Here is a 25,644-nt window from a genome sequence, read left to right as displayed (position 1 = left end):
AGATTTTAGTTTTCTATACCTAATCATGTGAATGGAGATCTTTTCGTAATGAAGAGATGAATCTTTTTAGTAATTGTTAAAAATATAAACCTTGAGACTCAAAAGAGATGTCTAACTTCTTAAAATCAGAATTTGAAGAGCATTTTGAGACAACACTTAATCTTTGAGTCAGTTGTAAATGTGAATCTGCTCAGTCTTGCCCATGTTGGTGCTGAGAGACAGGGAAGGAAGGGAAAGAAAGAAAGGGGCTGAGTATCTATCTGGACTGCGAGTCAGATCAGATGTCTCCTTGTCTCAATGCATAACCTCTAACAGTCTTACTCACGCACCTGAGATCAGTGCTCCTAGGATCTCAAACACTGGAGCGATTCCTTGCATCCACAAGCAAGGAAATAATAAGTTATCGGAAACTAGGGGTTTTTGTTTTGCAAATAAGTTATTTCTGTTATTATTTGTGGCATTATCAGGATTCCCTGTTCATCTTTGAAATCATTTTTATGTTCATACCAATTAATTTTATCTTTATTTGGTATATTTAGCTCTTCTTTGGTACAACATGACATATTGACCACCTCCCTATGAGCCTTCTGTCATATAACTCAATCTGCCTGCATCAGATTTTAATGTTGCCTTTTGTCACACAGTGGATTCTAACTGCAGCCAGCTTTGTCTCTCAACCATCCCTCAGCCATCTTGACTCTGTCATCAATACCCTGATGTTTTATTTATTGAAACATTATGTAAAATTTATCATGAAACAGAATACATTCTGTCATTCTCCCTTATCGAAATGGTCTTTATTTTATGAGATGCTAACACTACAGATCAAAGTTATGCTATGTTCAAAAAATCCATTTTGATCAAAGTTTTGCTGAAACTATAAATAAATTTTGGCAAAGGTTGACTTTTCAGAATCTAATCTTTTCATCCATGATCTGGGCATTTCGTTCTACTTTCTGATGTATTTGTTAATGTTGCTTAACAAAGCTCTCCAATCCTATCCACATGGTCCAAAGAGTTTATTTTAGAGACTCGGCGTCACCAGTAAGAGTCATTTCGTAGCAAGCAGATAGGAAACGTTACCAGGCCATAGTAGAGGACAATGCAGCCACTTTTGATGTGAACTGACAGACTAAGATCAGAAAGGAGAGGAGAACCTCCCCTATTAGTGGACTTGGGGAGTGGCATGCAAGCAGAGGGAGGAGGGAGGGTGGGATTGGGAGGGAAGGAGGGAGGGGCTTATGGGGGGATGCAGAATGAATAAAGTGTAATTGATGAAAAATTTTTAAAAAAAGGGGAAAAAAAGAACTTTAAAATGTGACTGTAGAGGGTGGCTCTTGCTCATGTGCAGTAGGGTGTAAATGGCTGTGACCTTCCAAGCTACATCAAGTGGTGAACACATGCAAAATCTATAACCCACCAACTCTAAGCATTGTGGACACTCCTTCACTGTGCAGTGGTCGCTTGTGTACCAAGAGTAGGCAGCAAAAACTGTCTTCATGAGAGGAGAAAAAATAAAATGCAGCAGTAGCAGCAACAGAGGAGCACAGTCCTAGTTTAAATGCAAATGGCAAGTTCACTTGTTTTGGGGATAAGTACCACTTACATCATTACTCAAATAAATATCACGATCATAATTTCTGATACATGCAAGTAGAGAGAAGTAAATTCACTACAATACCAGCCAAAAGTGCCTTTGTGGATGAGCCCCAGAAGTATATGCACTTTAGAAGCACAAAACTAGATTTAAACCTTGACATCCCCGCTTACCTCAGCAACTCCATTTAAGATAAGGGTATGAGCATTTTGTCTATCATGTTCCCAGGCAGTAGTTTCCCTGGTCTGTCCCTCAATTGTCTGCCAATACAATTAGAGTGCATTGGTCTTTTTACTCTGCCATCTGTCTTTTATGTCAATCTTAGCACTCCCCCACCAACTATCCACTCATACCTTCTGATGCTATTCCACTTTATGATTCCTATCTATCTATCTATCTATCTATCTATCTATCTATCTTCTATCTATCTACCTATGTATCTCTCTATCTCTCTATCTATCTATCTATCTATCTATCTATCTATCTATCTCATATGTTGGGTCTCATGTATCATCCTCTGGCTTCTCACTATTTAGTCAACCAATTTTCTAACCCATCTGAATTACTTTATGCAGATTTGAAGAATGGAAGGTGACCTTCCTCTTCTGTGAGATCCTGTTTTCATTAATTCTGGGTTAAACCCCTGCTGTCTCAGGACCACATCCTAAATTACTTTTAATATGTGGATCTTTTGGGGTTTCTTCTCGTGTTTTCTTTTCTTGCTGTCCATGGACTCTTTGTCCATTGCTGTACTGTTCTGATGATTGGAGCTTTAGACTGTGTTCATCCTTCCAGAATCCTCTAGTTTCCCTATGATTTTTCCCTGTGTTAATTCTTCTAGGTGATTTTTACTGTCATTCTGTAAAAAACAACTTTGAAACATAAATTGACTTTGGATTAAAAGAGCATTAGTTTTCATTCCCCTGTAAGCAAAGGAAGGTCTTAGAGTCATGCAAAGTTTCAGGAATGTGGTCCTTTGGACACATTTATTCACAGATACCCTTTTGAAAACTCAGTAACATATTCAAAGTTTCTCACACAAAGCCCTTAATATTGGTTTATTTCTACAGCATTCTATATACTGTGGTCTATTTTCTAAATAAAATTTTGATTCTTTTTAATGCACATACATATATGTAACTATGGAGAGAGATACAGTGAGATAAGGAAAGTCTTCAATTTTCAACCTTATTAAGCTTCTATCTTGCTGGATTCCCTAATTAATTCCTAAAACATTTTCACTTAATTTTGATAATTGTGACTCTGTTTTCCAGTAGGTTTACTAACCTATTTCAGATTTTTCAGTCTTATGGATCTTTTCATCCATAACACAGCCAATACTTAGTCACAAGCATTCTCTTGCTATTTTTCATTTAAAATGGGGATAATTCTTTTTGTTTTGTTTTTTAACTTTATTTACTTGGTTGTTCACTTTACATTCCAATCATAGTCCCGTTCTCCTCTCCTCCCGGTCCTACTTCTCCTTTTCTCCCATTTCTCCCCTTCCCCTTGCCTGCCCCTCAGGAAAGGTCACAACACTAACTCACTCCAGCACTTCAAGCAGCTTCAGGACTGAGCATATCCTCTTCCACGGTGGTGGCCTGGCATGGCAGCTCCACCAGGGGAGAGTGATAAAAGCATGCAACAGAGTCCATGTCAGAAACAGCCCCCACTCGCCTTACTAGGGAGTCCACTGTGTAGAGGGCCTTGATCAAGTCCATGCATGGTCCTTAGTTGGTGTTTCAGTCTCTGCAGGCTCCCTTGGGACCAGGCAAGTTGGCTTTGTTGGTCTTCTTGTGAAGCTCTTGTCTACTATGTGTCCTTCCATCCTTTCCTCAATGCTTCTAAGGCTCCCTGTGCTCTGCCCAAACTCTGGCTGTGAGTCTCAGCATCTGTTTTGATCCTTTGCTGAGTGGAGGCTCTCAGAAGACAGCTATGCTAGGTTTCCATCTGTAAGCCTAGCAGAGTGTTGTTGTTAGTGCCAGGGGTAAGCTCTCTACCATGGGTTGGGTCTCAGGTTGGACCGGGGATTGGTTGGACATTTCCTTCATCTCTGTTCTATCTTTATCCCGGTGCACCTTGTAGGTACAGTAAATTGTGCCTTGTAAATGCATAGTAGCAATGATTGCTATGGGTCAAGCTCAAGTTTAATGGATCTGCTCATAGAGTTTTAAAGCAAGTGCTCCCAAAGGCAAACTTAAGCTCCAGATAGAAGCTCAAGTAAAGAAGCCCAAAAACCAGCCCAGAGCAGAGGCTACACCCTGTGGAGAAAAGTGTGTGCCCTCCTGGTAGGACAACACCAGCACCTCCCTGATCCTGGGTAATTTAAAGTTAGAAGTTTTCTGGAAGAAAAGGAGAAATAAGCAAGAAAGACTTAACCAACACAAGTGCAGTGAGAGCAAACCTGTCCTTGACGTGAACTGTCAAGGGCAAAGCCCTTTTTATCATGTTCTGCACATGCATGATTGTGTAATAGGCATTCTGTACAATGCCTACAATTGTGGGATGACTGATTGTCCTGAGTGATATAATAACCTATCTGTCAGTCATTAAAGACATGCTCTGTTCTCCCTGCTGGGGCTCCCTCTTTCCTTCTCCTGTGTCATAAAGAGAACCCAGAACATACCTCAGATCCCGTGAATCATGCTTTCTTGAGCTATTCTCATGCTGCAGAGTTTTTTTGTTTTTTGGTTTGTTTTTTTTTTCCTGCTGTTGATAAATTTCTTCTTAGATAATTGGGACAATGGCTCAGTAAGACCATTTGTTGATCAACCATGAAGACCTCACTCATGTAAAATGCTAAGTGTGGCCTTAAGCCCAGAGTTGTAGAAGATGAGACAGAAGGGTTTTCCAGCTACCAGCCTAGCTCTGAGTTCAATGAAAGAGCCTCTCTCAAAAGAACAAATAGAGAGTTATAGAGCAGGACACCCGAATTAATCTCTGGCTTCCTTGGTGTATATTGATGGGTCCATCTGCACCCATATATGCATACTCACACAATCTATACATATCCTACTATGTATTTTGTCCAGTTTATAGTTTGACACAAAAATAATTTAGATATCCTTTCATGGGACACCCTGAGACCTCTTCAATGTAAACAATTTGGGGAATCATCTACTATTTTTTTCTTGTATTTTTTTAAAGGAGGCCCGTCTATGACTGCATTAAAGAGTAAATAAAGCTGTGACCATCTTTGGGGTTCAGTTACTCTGATCACTGAGGATTGTATGGAGGTATGGAGGATGTTAGATCACAGCCCTCAGGAAGGGGTAGCCAAAGTTGCACTTGGCCTCCATGTTTGCTTCACTGGCAGGCAGCCAACTGCTCATACACTCACACCTGACCTTACCTCATTCTCCCACAGTGTAACTGCCCAGAAATCATCACTGTCATTATTGTCAGCAAGAGGAGAATGTAAGACAGAGTCCTATAATGAGTAGATGGGGAAGGGATTTCTTTGTGGTGTTATTTTTGTGCCTTTGCAGTATCTTATGTAAGCGTATCACTGTGTGGAAGGTAATGATTCATGGTCAGTCCAGGGCTTTCCCCTCTTCTCTTATCTTCCTAAATGATGGGACCCTGAAGTGACGTGAACTTGAAAGTTAACACAGCAGTAAAATAGATCATTTCAGAGGTTCCCATGAGAAACGGTTTTCAGTTAGAAGCAGAAACTCTTACTAATATTCACTGTAGTAGAAACTACTTCCCTTAAGTGAACGGTAATGTAAAGGGATTAAAAACGCCAGCATCTCTTTTCCAAGGTCCCAAAGAGCCTCTGTGATGCTCTTATCTGATGCCAGTGCCAGCGGAGAAAGGACACATCGATGGCATTGGCATGTGTGTTGAGACCTGCAGGGTGACAAGGTTTCTATGAATCATGGGGACTTTAGAGTTGATGCTTACGTGGAAAGAAGAAAAGAAATAACAAATGTGAATGTCCCTGTAGAATTGTCTTCTCCTCCGGTATCCCTCTGTGCTGTCTCATTTGCCTTTCCAACAATTCCCTGAGTAGGCAGGGCAGAAATCCACACTTAACAATAAAAAAAAAAAAAAAAAAAAAAAAATGTTTGTGCCAGATGCAGATGTAAATGAAACTTAAAACACTCCACATCCACCACCAAGGCACATGAGTAGGTCCTGGGGAAGTCTGTAAGATGGAGTCTTCTGGGCCATTCATGTTCTCACTGAGGGCATGGGATGCTTTAGTTTTGCTTTCTCACTTACTTCATGGATGTTACTTTGCTCATGAAATGGAAAGTGTTCTCTTTGTAGTTTATTTTTTATTTAACAAAAAATACCCTGAGAATGAGAATCTGAATACTTTTTGAGTTTTGAGTAATTCGAGTTCTTTAGAGGAAATACTTTTTTTTAAATATATAGAGAGCTATGTTTGCTCAAAATTGCTTATATGTCTTTAAGAAAATCTATTAAGTTATCGTGACAAGAAAAATGAGTATTACACTCTCCTTTACAACACATATTAACTTATGTTTCCTTATGATGAAAATATACCTAGCAAAAAAAATTTCAATGGAAGTATTTGTATATATATAATTTGAATATATAATGGTCATATCTATCAATATATAATATATAATGGTCATATCTATCAATATATAATATATAATGGTCATATCTATCAATATATAATATATAATGGTCATATCTATCAATACAATTGATTAGAACAATAAAGCTTCTATTCATCTCATTAGCCACATATCAGATGGGATTCTGAATGTATGAGATAATATTTATTAATTTGTGCTAACACCACTTTATAAGGATACAACTAGGAACTGCATCCCTTTCACTGACTAGTATATGTTATGTTATTCTATTAGTAAATTAATTTATATATTGACAAGTAATACATTAAATAAGAGTATCCTTTAACAAGTTGGTTTACAGTTATAGTTCTTCGACAGATACTCTTTTTGTAAATATTTTTATTATTTCTTTGAGAGTTTTGTGTTTTATGTATTTTAATGGTATTACCCCTTCACCAACTTCTCCTGAGCCACACCCACCTCCACTCACCTCACTTTGAGCCTTCAGTTTTTAAAAATAATAGTTAAAAATATCATCAAGTCTAAGTTGGGCTGTTCCAATACTCGTGGGAATGGTACCATCCATAGACCATGGTGGACTGAATTAGCAGGGTCGTATCTTTAAAGAAAGCTGATGCTCTCTGTCCCACTAGCTATCCGTTGCCAATAATTCCTCACCTATGGGTGAGACTTCATGCCTGCCTCCCCTGCTCCATGTCAGAAGCTTGCTCAGGTCTTGTGCATGCTGTCACAATGACATATCACTCTATCTGTAGATTAGTGCCATCTCTCCCCCCATCAGAGAGGCTTTTACTTGCAGTAGATACTTATTAACACAAACACCTAGAACTGGTCAATTTGAAGATACTAGGGAAGGCAGTAATGACTTACACCTTTAGTTACAGCACTCAGTAGTCAGAGGAAAGCAGATCTCTGAGTTTAGGGCCAGTCTACACAGCTACACAGCGAAACCATGTCTCGAGAAACAAAAACTAAAAAGAGAAAGAGAGGACAAGAGGCTGCAGAGTGCTTAGTCCAAATGACACATCTGTATCGCACCCCAGGTGTGAAAAAAGAAACCTATAGGATCCAGAGATTGTGGATGAATTCAAGAAAACAATATCTCTGGACACGTAATACTTCTTGAATACTTTGTTAAACAATTCACAGATCTTATTTGATCATGAGACCAACCCTGTGAAGTGTTCCTGTGTTGTCCATGTTTATATACGTGTAAATTTCTAGAAGGTACAAAGGAGCCACAAATTGAACTCTGGGGAACCATAATTCTACACTAATGCTCCATCTCTGATACATAATTTAAAAACAAATATAATTCATCTTGATTTTTTTTTATTACGCAAAGATGCAAGTTGTTTCACATAGTTAGGGGAGAGAAAGAGCAAGTGGTGAGATTCTCTTCCAAATTCTTCAAAACAGCTTCTACCATCTAACCAAAATACATTCTAGCCTTTATGAAGTATACTTGCCCATTACTCAAAGTCAAGTACAAGAGCATCAGATTCTTTCGAAACATCCATTGCTTCACTGATATAATTTCATAAGCTTAGTATTCAGAAGCATAAGGATCTCCAGTTCAAGACCAACCTGGGCTACATTAAAAAAATAAAGAGGAAAAAAATGACATACGGAATAAATAGTTTATTTTCTCCTACAGTTGCAGAGAGAGGGAAAGAGAGAAAGAGAGACTGTAATGGCATGGTGGCATGATAGCAGGCAGCTAGAGCGGGCTTAGAGGTGACTGACCCTCAAAGCCCACACCCATTAAGCATACTCCTTTAGCAAAGCGCCTCCTAAATGTTTCATACATTTCATACTCCCCATACAGTGCAACCGACTGGGACCAAGTGTTCAAGTAGATGAGTCTATGGGGGACATTCTCATTCAAACAATCAGAGTCCCATATTCTTTTTTTTTTTTTTTCAATGCAGTTTATTCAGGAACCTTGAACAATCATCTGACCCTGGGGAAAGCCAGCCCACAGCTTAAATAGCCTCTGGGTAGCCAACCCCAGCATGCCACGTGGGCAATGCAGATAGGTCCACATACATGGAATCAAGCCAGATCCTCAGCCTTAGCCAAATGTGGAGTTGTTCGTGACAGAGTCCCATATTCTTAGAGAAGACTCAGCTTCAAGAAAGCAAAGGATTTTCATTTAGATCTTCTGACTAAAAATTTAAAAAAAAAAACAAAAGATCATTGTCCAAATTAGATTTCTCTGTATAGATTAAAGTAGAACTTAAAAATCTAACAGTAAATTTAGGCATATGGTATAATATATAGGGTTAAACATAAAAGACTATCTTCTGTTTTAACTAGGACTTTGTGCTACATTCATCTGAATTTGTTTTCCCTCATAATGAGTTGACATAATATTTTTGTATATTACTTTAGTAAGACATACAAATGTGAATTATATTATCACAAATGAAAAATAGTTACAACATTAAAAAATTAACTGATTGATTTACTCTCTCTTTAAAAAAAAAAATATCTATGCCCCATAGGTTCACAATATGGTTAGATTTATTTCTTCTTTCTTGATGGTTTCACCATTATGTGAAGCCAGAGAATTGTAAAGCGCAAAACACATATGCAAATACACCTGTAGAGGGGAAAAAAGGGCATTCTTTTCACCCTTTCTGTACACATGGAGTACTCCTCTGTGGAGAGGTAATGAGTGGCTGGGGCTGTAATATAGATGGGCTCAGTTCAGGTCGCACACATAGCTCTCCTGAATGCTACCACCCAAGTTCAGGGTAAAATTGTTAAGGCAAGGTACTATCTCTTTTTAAAATCAATTCAGTAACCTTCTGCAGTAACCTGTAGTAGCCTACAGGCTGTGGAGACAGTGGAGGGTAGAGGGGAAGGAACCCAGCATTCACTCAGAAGGCCTCCCCTCTGTCTTCTCTGGTGCTTTTCCCACGGGAGGCACAACACACAAGGCACTACATCATCCTCTCCAGATAAATGGAGGTGGGTTCTGTGAGCACTGTAAGGCTTTCTTCTCTATGTTTGTGTTTGCGGATGAGTGAAAACACTTGCTGTCGGCTCTTAATGAGTCAGCGGTGTGCCACCTTGTACGCATGAAGCCTGCCCTTCCTATGTGTGTAAGCTGGCGTAAGAAATGCCGCTGGAGATCCCTGCATACATCCCTGACTGTTCACAAAGGGCCTTTTTTTCTCCTTTACAGGACATATTACTCAATTTTGAAAAGCAGTGTTTTAGCAAATCTGTAGAACCTGATTGTAGCAAGTCATGTATTAATTAATCCTCCTCACGCATTCAGCATGTATGTGGTGAGCATTTACTGTGAGCATGGCATTGCACTTGGGATAAAAACATATTGGTGAAACAAACAAAGCACAGTCCTATGGGACTTTGGGGAGTAGGTTGCGCAGATTGTAGCTTGAAGCAGTGTGCTTAAGCACCATTGAGAGAATGGCAGGATGCAGCCATGTGTCTTAGCACATCTGTGTGATGAATACATATCTCAGAATATGAAAATTAAACTGTGGAGGTGTCAATCTTTCAAACCCTAGTAACACTGAAGTCTAAAGAAAGAGAAGTCCTCATGAGTGAATCAGGTGATTTCTCCACACAAATGCAGCGGTGTTCAGATGACAATTTCATGAAGGAGTCAAGGTATTAATTAGCCACTTTGTTCCCTTTTCAATTTAAATATTAAGTTGCCCCCAGTGTCATTGAGTAGCAAAAAGAACATATGTCTGGAAACATATAACAAGGACGTGCCTTGCATTCATCTTTAGAAGATTATGATTTTCTTTCAGCCACTAGAATGCTAAAATGTAATGAGTTTTTCACTGTTAATCAAAGACTTAAGACATGCCATCCTTGGTCACTCATGCTGTGCCTGTCCCTATGAGTGACTTTATCGCATCCCCAGAGCTTCTGAGACAAAGCCCCTGTGTCATTTATTTCAGATTCTCATCTAGTTCCAGTGCCTTGAATGTGTTTTCCTGTTAAGTAGAACACTTCCAATGTTTTCCTTCAGTGCTGCTGCTCTGTGACTCAGCAGTAAATTTAGTTAAGTCTCAGTAATCATTCTAACTCCGTGAGCATGTGACAATTTTTTTAAAGAAATGTTTGAGGCATCCATTATGAAGTTACAATCACCTTTCCAAGATTCCAAGATAAAAGTTGTACATTTAAATTTCTTATTGGTAGTGCATTCAATTTCTTCTTGGTGGAATACTTAAACGATTGCAGGCAATGAAATCCAAGAAAAGCACTTAGCTGTTTTCTTTCCTTTCCATGATTCTTAATTCAAATCAGTGAAGTTGTCTGCAGTACGTTTTCGAAGGAAAACAGTGCTTGGGCTCAAGCAGTGAAACCAGAGTCTTCAAGGCCAAAGCTGTGTCCCTTGTTCTTTCAGATAAGGAGACAAGGAGGAATACAGCTCCTGGTGGACCTGCTGGATCACCGGATGACAGAAGTCCACCGTAGTGCCTGTGGGGCTCTGAGGAACCTGGTATATGGGAAGGCCAACGATGATAACAAAATCGCCCTGAAAAACTGTGGTGGTATCCCAGCGCTGGTGAGACTGCTTCGCAAGACCACAGACCTGGAGATCCGGGAGCTGGTCACAGGTTAGACTTCTGAATGATTCTGTTAAAGCTCGAGATACTTGTTAACTTTCCAACCCAGTAGCAAATGTCTGAACTCAGTATTACCACTCAGAGCCTCTCAATGCTGATAACATAGTCACTCTCCTCTTGTATTTTCAAATGACTGAGTAAAATACCATCAAAGGTAACATGTAGATTGATCATATTCACTTATTAGAATCCAGTAAGTGTACTTATCACTAAAATTCTGTGATCTTACTTCAGTCTTTGTCATTTGTTTTAGAAATAGTTGATTATCCAACAATAGCCACAGGCCATCATTGGAGTAACATTAAAATAGCTGGTAAAAGGACAAGGCATTCGAGCTGTTGGCAATAAGCCATATGTCCTGATTTATAAATATACTGAACATATTGTATAGTTAGCATTAATTATTGAGTAAAATACTCCATGCATGCTCAAATTCCCAAAGTTATATTACTGAATATTAAAGAATTGTTTGAAAGTTGACCTGAATTCCTTTCCACATTCATAGAACTTTGGGTTTCAGATTTGATAAGAGTAGCTTGCAGAATGATGAGGGTTTAAGGACTGAGAATGTTGAAAACATTCAGCACATACCTTTCTTGGAAAACTGGACAGAGTAAACATTTACTATTAGCTCTTATACCTCACTTTGTAAGTGTGCAGTCAGAACTTGTTGGAGCTCTAATGACATACATGTCCCCAGTATGGGGGTTCCAAACTTCTCTGAAGTCCTCTTTTTCATTATGCTCACTACTGTTGTAGGTGACAGTTGATTTCTGGTTCATTAAAGTACTCCTAAAAGCAAGAATTTAACAAATGAATTACAAATATCATTTCCCAAAAGATATCTTGATTAACTTCTGTACCATTGCATTGACCTTCTGTCTCAGATCTAAAATTTTCCTCTATCTATACTGATGAAGTATGTGAAAAATATACATAGCTCAAGCTACTGAATAATAAATAGGCACAAAAAGTTAGTCAAAACTCACAGTTTCAAAGGCAGTCCCTCTTCCCATTATTATGGAACCCACTTGGACACTAAACTGCCATGGGCTACATCTGTGCAGGGGTTCTAGGTTATCTCCATGCATGGTACTTGGTTGTAGTGTGAGTCTCTGGGAAGACCCCGGGGTTCAAATTTCTGGTTCTGTTGATCACCTCCCCCTGAGGGGGGAGCAGCCTTACCAGGCCACAGAAGATGACAATGCAGCCACTCCTGATGTGATCTGATAGACTAAGATCAGAAGGAAGGAGAGGAGGACCTCCCCTATCAGTGGACTTGGAGAGGGGCATGCATGAAGAAGGGGGAGGGAGGGTGGGATCGGGAGGGAAGGAGGGAGGGGCTTATGGGGGGATACAAAGTGAATAAAGTGTAATTAATAAAATAAAAAAACCTCCCAGTTTCAGTTCATTTCCTTGAGTTTTCTTCCATCCAGGTAGTTGTTCCATCTCGTCCTTCGCTAAGTTTAAACTAGACCCAGATTGCTTCATTCTTTTTTTTTCTTTGTCTTCTCCTGTAACCCTTACTTGCTTGACCCTTACTTGCTTGCTGGCTTCATTTCCTTTTCATTTTTCTACAAGTAGAGCATTTTCCTTGTGGAAATAATTACTGGCAAGGATTAAAGTGTTATTAAAGTAATGCTTCACACTAAACTCAGATGGGTCAGGCAAGGTAAAGTGGTCATTATCAGCATTTTGTGATTTCAAGGACTGTTTTGAGGTGAGTTGCATAATTTAATGTATTCCCTGCCATTATGGTTATGCAAGCCTATCTTTATTTTCATGGGTTGTGTGTTAGCTGGAAGTACCCGGAAGAAAAAGAACTCAGTATGTGTGTTAGAAACCAGATGTTTGGTGTATAAAGATTTTGCTACTGGACGCACAAAACCAGGAGAATAGAAGTTTTGCACAGTACCTTCTGCATATGCTGTACTGTCATTTCATGCTTAGAAAAGATTTGGAATTTAGTCAAATTTTTATTGTCTCCAACATGAAACAGTTATCTGGAAACTGCTTTCAATAGCATTTATCTCATCATCAAAGAAACTGTGTGAAAGGTTGAGGTGTCTGATAACTTAAGGAGGTAAAAAAAAAAAATGCAGTGGCCCCATTGCACGGCACATGAGCTGCTGCTGCCATTTGAGGTTGTTACAAAGAAGTTGAGACCGGCTGCGTCACTTCCCGATGGCTTTTGGAAGGTCTTGGACATTAGCATTTTAAGCTCAAACAGTGGTAGAAATGTCTCTGAGCTCTGCTTAGGAAATTTAAAAAGTATACATCCTTAGAAAGTCAAGAAGATTCCACTTGTGGTAAAGCTTGGGCTGTAGGAAGGATGTAGTATTGGCACACATACAGAGACCTCTTCTTACTCTGCTTTTCCTGAGGAGAGCCAAGCAAGCATGTGCTGCGGTAGCCAAAGCTTTATTCACTCTCCTTCCTGAAGAGAGCACTCTTTGCCAAGTCAGTGAATCAGTTACGAACAAGGCCACTCTACTTACAGATGTTCTCTGGCTTCCCCGAGACAAGGTGTTACATTCTTACTGCAGCCGAGGTTAGCATTGTAGGTGCTGTTAAATGGCAGTACTTTGGCCACAGTACCATCCCGCAGAAGAGAATGGGAAGAAAACACCTCTGTTGACAGACGTGTGCAGAGACTTGGATGCTGAGAGCAAAAAGCCTTCTAAGTTTCCCCAATAGCAGAGACTTGAGGATTCCAGGAAAGCTGCAGGACTCAGCTGGCTTCTGTTTGGACATCACACAAGTTGAGCTTCCCCATCTGAGAAAAAGGAAAATGAAATGAATGAAATGAATCTGAGAGAGCCTTAGAGTCAAATTTTCATAGCCAATACTGGCCCATGGTGATATGCTAAAGTGGGCTTTGACGTGTTCATTTTTTTGGCTCCTGAGAGCTTGAGGAATTCAGTATTTTAGTTCAGCTAATCGAGTTTAAATGCAAGGTCATCGGATCCTCTATTACACTGTTCTCTTGTCTTTCATTCTCTTCCTCTGCTCAAGTCCAATAGTCTCTTTGTTAAAGTAAGTCTGACTGTGTGTGCCCAAGAGCTTCACCAGTTCCAGCATCCCTCAAGCACTTTAGAATGTTAGGTGTTCTGCTAAGCCGTGTTAGCTAGCTAATTCTCCATTTAGAACTCACTGCCTGGGTGAAGCCCTGCTTGGTGTGGCAAGTTCCTGGGCCAGATATGTACAGAGACATCTGATAACTATGTCTACATTTTATAAGCTTACTTGACAAGACATGAGAAGTCAGTGTCTATGGAGGGTAGAGGGATGTGTGAGAGATGCTTGCTCCATTTCCTTTGCTCCAAGGAGCCTCCATATCTCCTTTTGGGGATGAGGTCAAATGTCTATGCATGAATTAAGTAAAACTGTGACGTTCAGTTCTCTAGAAGGCATAATTCATCAGGAACTCATAACATAATACATTATAGGATATCTGATAGGTTTGGGGAATTATTACTCTCTCATTCTTCCTTCTGCCTCTGAGCTCATCCATGAAAATAAAAGGAAAGGGGGAGGGGTGAGTCCTTTGGAGTCATTCTGTGTATATTTATATACTAGGATGCGCAGAATTGTAAGATGATTAATATTTAACATGTTTTATAAACAGAAGTTTGCATAAAATCAGCCTACTAAGTCTTGGAATCAGCGTATGTGTCCAACAGTAGAGAAACAGGAAAAAAAGTGTTATATATACACAATGGAATTTTATTCATCAGTAGAGAACAGAATTATGTTATTCACAGGAAACTGGGTGCAATTTGAAATTATCATATGAAAGAAATTTCTTCAGGTCCAGAAAGAAAATTATCATCTTTTCTTTCACGTGTAGATCATACAAATTTATGTAGATATATAAAATTGCATGTGTATATACGACAGGAAAGCAGAAATGAAGTCTCTAGGGAAACTAAAGGGACTCACAGGAGAGGGAGGGATGAGTGAAGACATGACATGGTCAAGTGCCTTACATGCTTGCATTAAAATGTCCACATGAAATGCATCACCATGTGCCTAGGTGTATACACCAATTTAAAAAAGAAACTGAGGAAGCCAAAATATAAACAATATAAGGCTAAAATAAAGCAGCCACCTTACAGTTCTTAAATTACTTATTAAATAAATCTTGGAAAACTGTTTGAACAATAATAAAATGTTAAGATAAACATTTCTGCATGCATCAGGCAACCATGAATGCTGGAAAATAGCCTCCTGAGCACATCGCAGCTTCGTCTCACAAGCAGCCTGTGTTTTCTCAGTGCCTAGTAGGCCTGGGAATACATAATTTTCCTCATATGTAATAACTATGATGAGATAATGATCAGCATTGTATTTAACCCCAGCTGAAGTTATTCTCTGCCGCCCATTCCTTACCACGCTTGGGAGCAAACACACCAATTAGAAATGTTGCATGTCCTTAGGGTTTGACTAATGTAAGGTTTTCTCTCTCTAAATGTGCAAATAATCAACATATGTTTTGAAATGCACAACTGAAGTTTTGAGAATGCCTCACAAATCATAATAAAACAGTGTTTATTGGAGCATAAGACTTGGTTAGAAAGTTTTACGTTGGTTTAAAACAAGTATCCTTGGGAGCATCACTTCACTAACAGTAGGGGGTATTCTGTTTATGCTGTGGGAAACCAAATGTTCTTTTCTTTTAATTAAGTAAGCCTGCCACTGACTCAACCTTGTCAATGACTTTCCTCTTTATTGTTTTTTAAGTTGGCATACAAAGTAATGGGTTTCATTTCAGCATTTTCATATATATCTTAATATGCCATGGCGTACACTTCATTCTGATTCATCCTACTACACAATGTTGGCTGCTCCTTCACCTTCCTCTTTATTAGTTTTATTCTTATATTCATTGCTGTTTTGTCTGCATGTGTGTCTGTGTAAGGGTGTCAGATACCCTGCTACTGATGTTACAGATAGTTGTGGGTGTGGGGAATTGAACCTGGATCCTCTGGAAGAGCAGCCAGTGCTCTTAACTGCTGAGCCACCTTCAGCCCCACATTCCCCTATTTGGTTTATTCTCTCCCTGTAAATAGTTTCCCTTTCTTTCATACTATATATTCTATAACCTGCTCTGCATTCCGTCTTCCTTAAGAGATATTCCTCCCTACTCCTGGAATCCTTCCTGGCTTTATGACCTAAACACACACACACACACACACACACACACACACACACACACACAAATTCAAGTCCTGCATATGGGAGAAAACATATAATATTAGTTTTTTAAATTTTGGCCAGTGATTTCTATGATTTTGATTTCTTCCTGTATACTCCATACATCCTGTCCCAAAGCCTTACACATCTCGCAACATAAGGGTCTTGCACCCCAGATCTAATACAGAGCATCCTGGCTTATAGCATCTTATTCCTGGATCTCTTTCTCTCTCTCTCTCTTTTTAATTTAAGTTTATTTTTATAACTTATTCATTTTAATATCCCTATTGTAGCTCCCTCCCTCGTGTCTGCCCAGTCCCACTCTAACTCCCCATCTCTCTTCCTTATTTATCAGAAAGGGGGAGCCTTCCTCCACTACCATCTGCCCCCAGGCTATCAAGTCTCCTTGGGACTGTCTGCACCCTCTTCCTCTGTGGCCTGGCAAGGGGCCCCACTAGGGGGAGATGATCAAAAAGGAGCAAACAGAGTCCATGTCAGAGAAAGCCTCTGCCCCCTTTGCTAGAGAACTCACATGAAGACAGAGCTGCCTATTGGCTACATCTAAGCAGGACATCCAGGTCCTCTCCATGTATGGTCCTTGGCTGGTGAATCAGGCTCTGCAGGACCCCTGGGCCCAGATTTGTTGGCACTGTTGGCCTCCTTGTGGAGCACCTATCCCCTCCGGGTCTTTCTATTCCCTGACTCTTTCCTATGACCCCCTGCACTCTGCTGTGATTCTTAGCATCTGCTTGGATCCCCTGCTGGGTGGAGTCTTTCAGAGGACATTCATGGTAGGCTCCCATTCTGTTTCTTCTCTTCAACCACTTCCAGTGTCTGGTCTATTTGCCCTTCTGAATGAGAAATAAGCAACCTTCAAGGTCCTCCTTGTTATTTGGCTTCTTTAGGTCTGTGGATTGTGGTATGGTTATCCTATATTATATGGATAATATCCGCTTATAACTGAGCATTTACCATGTGTGTCTTTATGGTCTGGGTTTCATTCCTCATCTCTTTTGATTAATTTTGGTTGAAAGTCTATTATATTAGATATTAGAATGGCTACTCCTGCTAACTTCTAGGGTCTGTTCACTTGGAAAACCTTCCAGCCCTTTTCCCTCAGAAATATCTATCTTTGTGGCTGAGGTATGTTTCTTGTATGCATCAGAATGTTAGGTCCTGTTTACGCATCCATTCTGTTAGTCTGTGTCTTTTTATTGGAGAGTTGAGTCCATTAATGTTGAGAGATATTAATGACTAGTGACTGTTAGTTCCTTTCATTTTGATGTTGGTTCTGGTAGTGTGTTTGCATGCTTGGCTACTTATAGTTCTGCTGTAGTGAGGTTATTTATCTCCTGTGTTTTCCTGAATATAGTTAGCTTTCTTGGGTTGTATTTTTCCTTCTCCTATCTTCTGTGGGGCTGGATTTATGGGTAGGTACTGTTTAAATTTGTTTTTGTCATTGAGTACTTTCTCCATCTACGATGACTGAGAGTTTTGCTGGTATAATATCCTGGGCTGACATGTGTTCTCTTAGTGTCTGCATATCTGTCCAGGCCCTTCTGGCTTTCATAGTCTCTGTTGAGAAGCCAGGTGTGATGCTGATGGGTTTGCCATTAGAAGTTACTTGGCCTTTTTCCCTTGCAGCTTTTAATGGTGTTTTACTTAGTTTGTTTTTGTTCTGTACATTTAGTGTTTTATTATGTGGCTGAAGGATTTTCATTTCTGAACTAATCTATTAGGTATTTTGTAGGCCTCTTTTATGCTTATTGGCACATCATTCTTTATGTTGGGGAAATTTTTTTGTATGCTTTTGTTGAAAATATTTTCTGGGCCTTGGCGATAGGAATCTTCTTTTTCTTCTATTCCAGTTATTCTTAGGTTTTGTCTTTTCATACTGACCTTGTTTTCTTGGATGATTTGTGTCAAGAACTTTTTAGATTTAACATTTTCTTTGAGGAGTGCATCAGTTTCTTCCACTGTTTCTTCTACACCTGAAATTCTTTCCTCCATCTCTTGTATTCTGTTGGAGATGCTTACCTCTCCATGTAGTTTTTGGTTTGTTTGTTTAGTTTTTTTTTTCTTTCTAAGTTCTCTCTTTCTAAGATTGTCCCAGTTTGTGCTTTCTTTATTGTTCTTATTTCCATCTTCAGATCTTGAACTGTTTTATTGATTTGATTCACCTGATTGTTTGCATTTTCCTATATTTCTTTGAGTGATTTATTCATTTCCTTTTTATAGGCCTCTCTAATGACCTCATTCTGTTTGACTGCATCTTCTTGTATTTCTTTATGGATTTTATTCATTTCCTCTATTATCATCTTCATAAATATAGATTTAAGGTCATTTTCTTGCATTTCAGATGTGTTAGGGTATCCAGGACTGCTTGTCTTTAGATAACTGGATTCTGGAGATTCCATGTTGCTTTGGCTTTTGTTGATTGTGTTTTTAAGATGGCCTTTAACCATCTGCTTGTCTCTGGCATTTGCTAGTGGTTTCTGGTGCCCACTGGAGTCTTGTGGGGAGGGCAGTGGGGGAAAATCCCTTAGCAGTAAGCTGGACATTATTGCAGGAGCCCTCCTCAGCTTGGTGGCCTGGTCTCCAACTGGCGAGTGATTCTCAGGGAATTGCTGCAGCTCTCCTCAGGTATATGATCCTGTTCACTCACTGGACTCCTTAGGACCCCAGGGGCTCTCCTTATCAGGAGAAGTCCAGGAGACATCTGTCCCACCACTGACTTTCTTCCTCTGAGGTTAATGATATGCAGCTGCCCAGACACTGTGTTTGCTGAACACAGCCATCTTGGATCCCTCCTTATTCCTGGATCTCAGTACCCTCCTCTCTAGTGTTTTACTGTCTCACATATTCCTAAAAATGTTCACTTAAGAGATGTAATTAAGGAAATACCAGTTTCAAAGTTTAAGATGTAATTGAACCATACTGGATGTGGAATTTAGTTTATTGTTTTTTAGGAATATTTATAATTTTAGATTTATCAGTGATATTATAAGATTCTGTGAAAGTTTGTGCTGATTTATCTAGCAGTGTGCTTCTTTTAAAAGTCTTCCTTAGTACTGAACACTTCTAGTTTAAAGACTGACCTTCTCCAGTGCTGAAATATTACCTTTTTAAAAATCCTGATTCCCATGCCCTCCTTTTCTCTGTCCTCTTTGTAATTAGTCAATTTTGACCCTCAATTTCTTTTTCTTTTCTTAGATAATTTGGAGACCTTTGCCATTTCTATTATGTAATCTCTGAACAATTTCCATTGCCTAACATTTATTTGCTGTATTTGTCTCCATCCTTCTCTGTGTGAACCTCAGGGAAGAAGATCAAGGAATCGGATGTCATCGCTGTCATTAATTTTAAGAACATGCTTTCTCATTTCATGGCCTTTATTTTAGTTTTTACCAATAATCATATTCAAGAATTTCTCACTCTTTTCTAGTGTCCTGTCTTCTGTTTAGGGCTGATTTTCTCTTCAGTCTTGCAGTCGGTCATGCTTTGGCTCTGACAATGACCGTAAAGTTTCTAACCTTTAAGACAGAAGGAAGCTGGAGTTTACTGAGCTCCCTGCATGCTAATGAAATGTGTTAACTGTGTGGTGAAGCATCTTTAACTGTCTGTGTTGGGTTGGCTTTCCTTCAACACTGACCTTTAGCACACGTTCCAGCCTGTGACTGTTTATGGCACTTATGTGACTGTGGTGAAGCAGGGACTACGCCACTATTTCTATCCAAGCCCTTCATAGCTTCTCACTTTTTATCTCCTTCCACATGCCACAAGCTTGCCTTCTGGGAAAATCTTCCTGAAAGTCCACCAGGACAGCCAGTTACTGGAACAGAAGCCTCTGTATAGACCTCAGCCTTAACTGTTCCCCCACCCCCACAGCCCCACCAGTCCACTAAATTCCCTCTGTTTGCATGTTGTAGACATGGAATGAGATTTCTCATCTGCTGGATCTCATCTTTCCATTCTTTTTCTAATTCCATTAGATTTCTAATGAATAACATCTTCCTTGCTTGAGTTCCAAACAGTTTGACAGATAAAATGAACTCTAAATATTAGTGGATATTATCTCTCTTTCTGGTGGAAGCCAGGTTAGAGGCATTACTCTAGACGTGGCATCTAATTGAGACATCTGAGCAGAAAATTAATTAGCCTAGCTTCACAGAAAGGGTCATTGGAAAGAAAAGACACATTTTTACCAGCACCACCAGGCTGCTGACATTGAACATTTTTTTTTTTTACCTTTGCTGTGGACTGAAGCCACACTCCATTAACATTTCACCACTGAGCCACACTCCTAGCCCGAGGTTCTTTTCTTTTTACCTGCTTTTCTGTACTTACCCAGAGGCTCCTTCAAAAGAACGAGCTAAGTTGTTTATCATGGTAGCCTTTCTTCCATCTTCATAGCTTTTGAGGGAGAGGGTCACTTATAATTCTGGCCAGACAGTTCATACATGCCAACAAGGGTCACTGAAATGGATAAGAAGAGCATGATTTTTAATCAAATTCAGACCCACCATGTTCTCAGGATTTAATATTCAACCCCAGTTTCGTTTCTTATTCCAAACTGCATGAACCTGTGTTGTCCAATACAGTGAATTAGTGCTTCCACGGTAAGAGAAAGTTGCAGTGCAGAGATGAAAATGAATAGTGATGTCCCAGAAGAGCAGGGCAACAATGCAGAAATATCAAATTTCCAAGGAGAAATTAAAATCAAAGGGTAAAACCTATTTCATGTTGAACTCCAAAGACATAAAGTTCAAAAAGAAAAAGTTTAAAAAGCCAGTATCTCTTGCCATTGTGTGTTCTAGATCAAAGTGAAGGAGGGTGTAATCATGAGTCAAGGGGCTAAGATAGGGACATCTTTGATGGATTATATTTCTGCTCACTAGAGTATCTGGACAAAAGGACACCCTTGAACTTAAGTTGGAGAAACAGTACCGATCTGGTTTTACTTGGCTTCCAGAGTCCAAATTTAAGTAAACTTAAATTTAATCAAGAGAAAAATTGTCTAGGCTAATTTTGGTGTTGCAGGCCAGAGCCGTGTTTCAGCGGTTAAGAGTATGGGCTGTTCTTCCAGAAGGCACAGGTTGATTCCTGATGGTCGCGCAAAGCCATCTGTAACTCTAGTCCTGTAGAATCTCACCCCTTTTTCTGGCCTCCTCCTCTACTGCACATTCATGGTGCACAGACATGTATGCATGCAAACACCAGTACACGTAAAATAAAATAAGTCTTTCATTATAGTGTTAAGCATTTACCATCAGAAGTAGATTTGTCTGTATCCTGTTGCTTTTCATAAAAGGGGGAGCAGTGTTTAAGTCACCTTGACATACCCAAGCATGGTGTGGGGCATCCTACCCTACCGCCGTGTGTAGCAGTTTATCACTGTGTGGTTTCACTGGTGGATCAGAAAACCTGGTGAGGCACATGGAAAATGGATTTTCTGTCAGGATAAGACCTGGAATTGTAGTTGAAGCTGGTGGAAGACTTAGCCTCTGTGCGTGGTGATGAGCTGGAAGGTGACACTGGTCAGCAGGCTGCAATCAGGAAGGAAAGCTGGACACAGTGCGTGAGAGAGAACAACCACCAATGAGGGCCGAGGAGGACAGACTGATGTCCTCTGCTGCTGGTCACTGACTGTGTTCTGGCAGTGAGTGATGCTTCAGAGCTCTTCTGTCCATGGCCTGGGGAAGCTGAGAGAAGGTGTGTGAGCAGACAGATCTGTGTCCTTCATGCTGCCTCCTACTGGGAAGCAGAAGGAGCAGAGCAGTGAAAATGCACACAGGCCAGGATGTTGTCTATGCCCTGCTCAAGATCCTCAGAACTCCTGGTTGCTGCCTCACTAGTACCTGCCATGGTGCAAAATTCCTTATGGCTAACATCTCCTGGATCCAGGCAGAGAAGGGAGTTCTGGGAACTATAGTGCCAACTCAGCTCATCCCACCCAGACAAGTCAGTATAACCCACTGTACAGTCCTTAACACCACAAGGTAACATTTTTTTTTTCCTTGATGCACATATGTGCACTGTGAGCATGCCTAGAGGCCTGAGGAGGATGAGTATCTGCTGTCCTGCTCTATCACTGTCCACTGTATTTCCTTGAAACAGAATCTCTCACTGAACCTGGAGCTAGCCTGAATGTATTCTATCAAGTTCTAGCATTTCCCATCCCTCCCAAATGCTGGGGTTACAGATGTGTGTGCAGCCACACGCAGCTTTTTCTGTGGGTAATCAGGATTTGACCTCAGGTCCTGGCGCTTGCACAAATGGCCTTATTTTCTGAGCCGCCCCTTCACTCTCTGAGTTTCCTCTCTGAGAAACTTAGCTGTCCTGTGGCACAGGCAGAAGGGTTCTCACTGTCTGCTGGCAGCCTTCACTGCCCTGTAGCTAGTTAACCACGCGCACTCCTCCACCCTGTGTCCCAGCAGCTGGTTGTCTTCTGTTTGCTCTGGAGCCAGTTGGAGCTGCCATCCCCACAGTCTTCAAGTCAGCCTCTCCTGATGAAGCAAGTGTGTGTGCACCTGCCGTCATTCAGCTGCTCCATGCCTCCAGCTCCCAATTTCTGCTTACTCAAGAGCTCATCATGCTTCCATCCTGGGACCTGTTTCTGGCTCCCACACACACACCTTTTTTTTTTCCTTTTCAGTCTCTGGCAGATCTCTGGAAGGCTCAGCTAAGTCTCTATCTGCTAAGCATGCAATTCTAACACATCCCTTCAGATTCCAGCACAGAAGTTGACCAACTCTGTAAATGTGTAGCTAGCAGGCTTTTCAGCTTATAGACCCTGGAGCCTGCATTAGAATCACTTGCATCTACCTATACTGGGGAAAGTAGTCACTGATTATGCATAGCTGCAAAGGTGTGACTGTGTATCAGCAACGCTTTGTTTGTACACAGAGGTCGCTCTCCTTTGGGTGACAGCTAATAGAAGCCTCAGTCACAGCTTTTCTTCTATTATTTACTGTGGGTGGCAATATCTCTTCAGTAGAAATCTGAACTCTTTCAGTGGAGAAAGGAAGTTGAACAGTAAGCGTGTGCTTATGCTCCATGCTTACTGAGTGGAGATGCAAGGCGCCTAGCCAGCTTCCTGCTCTTGACACCATAACTTCTCTGCCATGTGTTCTGTACCATGGTGGGCTGTGTGCCTCTTTAGCTGTAAACCAAAACAAACCCTCTATCCCATAAGTTGGTTTTGTCAGAGTGTTTTATCACAGGAAAGGAAGCTAAGGTAGTCAAAATACGCATCATGCAGTGGGCAGCCTCCTGTGGTGCCTGGCAGTTCCCCCTTTTCCCCTACCAAATGACAAGACACCCCTTATGCAGACCAGGGAAAGTCAAGTTCCCTGTAATTACTCTTATAAGAGAAAGAGGCTACAGCTTGATCTTACTGTACAAGCCAGCAGGAGGCTTGGCTATGCCCCTCTAGCCCTCTGGGAAAGTGCAGGAGCTGTTGGGAGCAGCTTACGTTCTATTAAATGTGGTCCACTCACAGGAAAGAAGTCTTCCTGGGGAAGAATGCTTCCGCACTAATTCATGGCTGTTAACTCCCATCCATTGCTGGAGGGCACAGAAGAGTCAGTGTGTTTGCTTGGTCTCTTACGGACCACAAGGCGTCTAGCCAGCTTCTGATTAGTGCGTTCATTACACAGACATTGCCTGTTCTTGTCTGCTATCATTTTGGCCATTTCAGACTCATCTTTCTACAGTGGTCAGTCCAATGAAATCCACACACAAAGAAGGAAACTTACAGTCCTCACCACTGTTCAGACTTCCAGTTTCCTACCCTTTCCTATCAAGTTGAGAAATGTGCACCTGCCCACCTCACACTCTGTTCTAGAGGGAGATGCAGGTTTTGAGGTTATTCTCACTCATTTATTTGTTAAACACATCAGTGACTACCTACTGTGTAGATGTGAGGCCAAGATGCTTGGTATTGCAAGAAGGGAAATCCTAGTTTCTTTCTGGTCATAGACCAGCCTTTCCACAGGTACAGATTTCTTCTCTATAGTCAAGCCTGTGGTGAGTGCTTTTTAGAAAACTAGATGGAATATGGGGTTGGGGAGGCACCAAATAAAGAGAAATCTTGACATTTCAGGAATTATAAGTAAAAATATGAATAAATATCCTAAATAGAATATCTTAAATATTCTATTTAATTTAACTATTCATTTAATTTAATTCTATTTAACTATTCATGAAACAGTTTCAAGAGGTTTTAAGCTTAAGCCCATAGACCTGCCTTTATATATCTTGTGTGATAGTAGAAAAAAAAAGAAAAAAAGAAAAAAGACAGTGAACCAGATCAATAGATCTAGTACCATGAAGTGCTAAGAGCTGCCATGAAAAAATTGAGTGAGCTGTTTTCCAGGGATCAGAAAGGGATGAGGACTCATGATATACAATGAAGCTCTGCTTGAGAAAATGAAGCCTGCATGTCGTGATGTATTGAAGTAGAGGGGAGTTTTGTTCTCTCATACTTGGAGTCTGAAAGGGTGTTTGAACTCAATCCCTTAGAGTCTTCAGGCTCATTTTCCTTTACAGCTGTGGGTCCTCATCTCAATATGATGTTTCTTACTAATAATGGAGATTATTCCTACGTGAGTAAGATATTTTGATGTAAATTTTGTAAGAGTTATAGTTTATATTTTTGTAAGATTAGACTGTTGATATTTATATCTAGACAAGTCATTCTTACATCCTTTCTTTATTAACTGTAACAACACATAGCATGTAAGCAAGATGGTGCTGTGTTGAGGGTGAGGCTTACTGTTATTGATCCATTTCTTACCTAAAAAGAACACTGTAGAATTCCATCAAAATCCTATGTATGAGCTGGACTGATAGATCAGTTTCTGTCCCGCAAAAAAATAAGGACGTGAGTTTGGATCTCCAAAACTCAGAGCAATACAAGACTGTACCTGTAACACTGCAGGGCGGGGCTGAAGAACCAGTGCTGCAGTCCAATCAGTTGGTGAGATCTGGTCGAAGAGAGACTCTGTCTCAAAGAAAACATCACGGTTTAGAAACAATTGAGGAAGACACCCAATTTCAACATCTGCTGTGAGCATGTGCATGTGCCCCCTCAACACAATACTTTTTAGGCCCCTAAGCTAATATTAGGTGATCATGCTACATATTCAACCACACAACATATTCCCAAACCATCTACGGTTGCCTTCACTTTTCATACAATATTTATCTTCGTGATTGGCAGTGCTGGAGACCTAAGATGGAGTTTTTCTTGCATGCCCTTGCCAGACATGCTGGAATCTTAGAAAGGTTCACAGGAAAGCACTGGTGAGCATTTTTTGTTTTTGTTGGCTCACCAACCTCCAAATGTACAGTGCATTTGTGCTCGTTAGGGCTGACAATGCGTAACTGATTTCTATCTCTACTTTGCAACTCAGGAGTTACAAGTTAATTAGAAACACTTTTCCCTAATTATATTTGAGAGTTTGCTCTATTTGCTCTACAATTATAACAAAAATTACCATTAACTAGTGTTAACAAACACAACATAGAAATCGATGTTGGAGACGAGGGGCAAAGCATACAGTGTCAACATCCTTTGCCCGACACCTGGTTTCCTTTCCAGCAGATGTTTTAATTCTATGCTTAGAGTAAGGCATCCAGAACAAATGTCCTTCAT

The 25,644-nt window shown here is 40.3% G+C and overlaps 1 protein-coding gene across 4 annotated transcripts in view; it reads left to right on the top strand.

Annotated features, from left to right (window-relative positions):
• The window catches only part of Ctnnd2 (catenin delta 2), an 896,229-nt gene that overhangs the window by 667,558 nt on the left and 203,027 nt on the right, over positions 1-25,644 (top strand). For all 4 annotated transcript variants that reach the window (XM_060380401.1, XM_060380399.1, XM_060380400.1 and 1 more), the window contains one exon: positions 10,568-10,781. In XM_060380401.1, the coding sequence (XP_060236384.1) occupies positions 10,568-10,781 (214 nt within the window). The remainder of the gene's footprint in view (positions 1-10,567; positions 10,782-25,644) is intronic.

Source organism: Meriones unguiculatus, chromosome 3 (assembly GCF_030254825.1).
Source record: "Meriones unguiculatus strain TT.TT164.6M chromosome 3, Bangor_MerUng_6.1, whole genome shotgun sequence".
In the NCBI taxonomy this organism is placed as follows: domain Eukaryota; kingdom Metazoa; phylum Chordata; class Mammalia; order Rodentia; family Muridae; genus Meriones; species Meriones unguiculatus.
The sequence above is the reverse complement of the archived record's forward strand: the minus strand, read 5'-3'. Positions and strand labels throughout refer to the sequence as shown.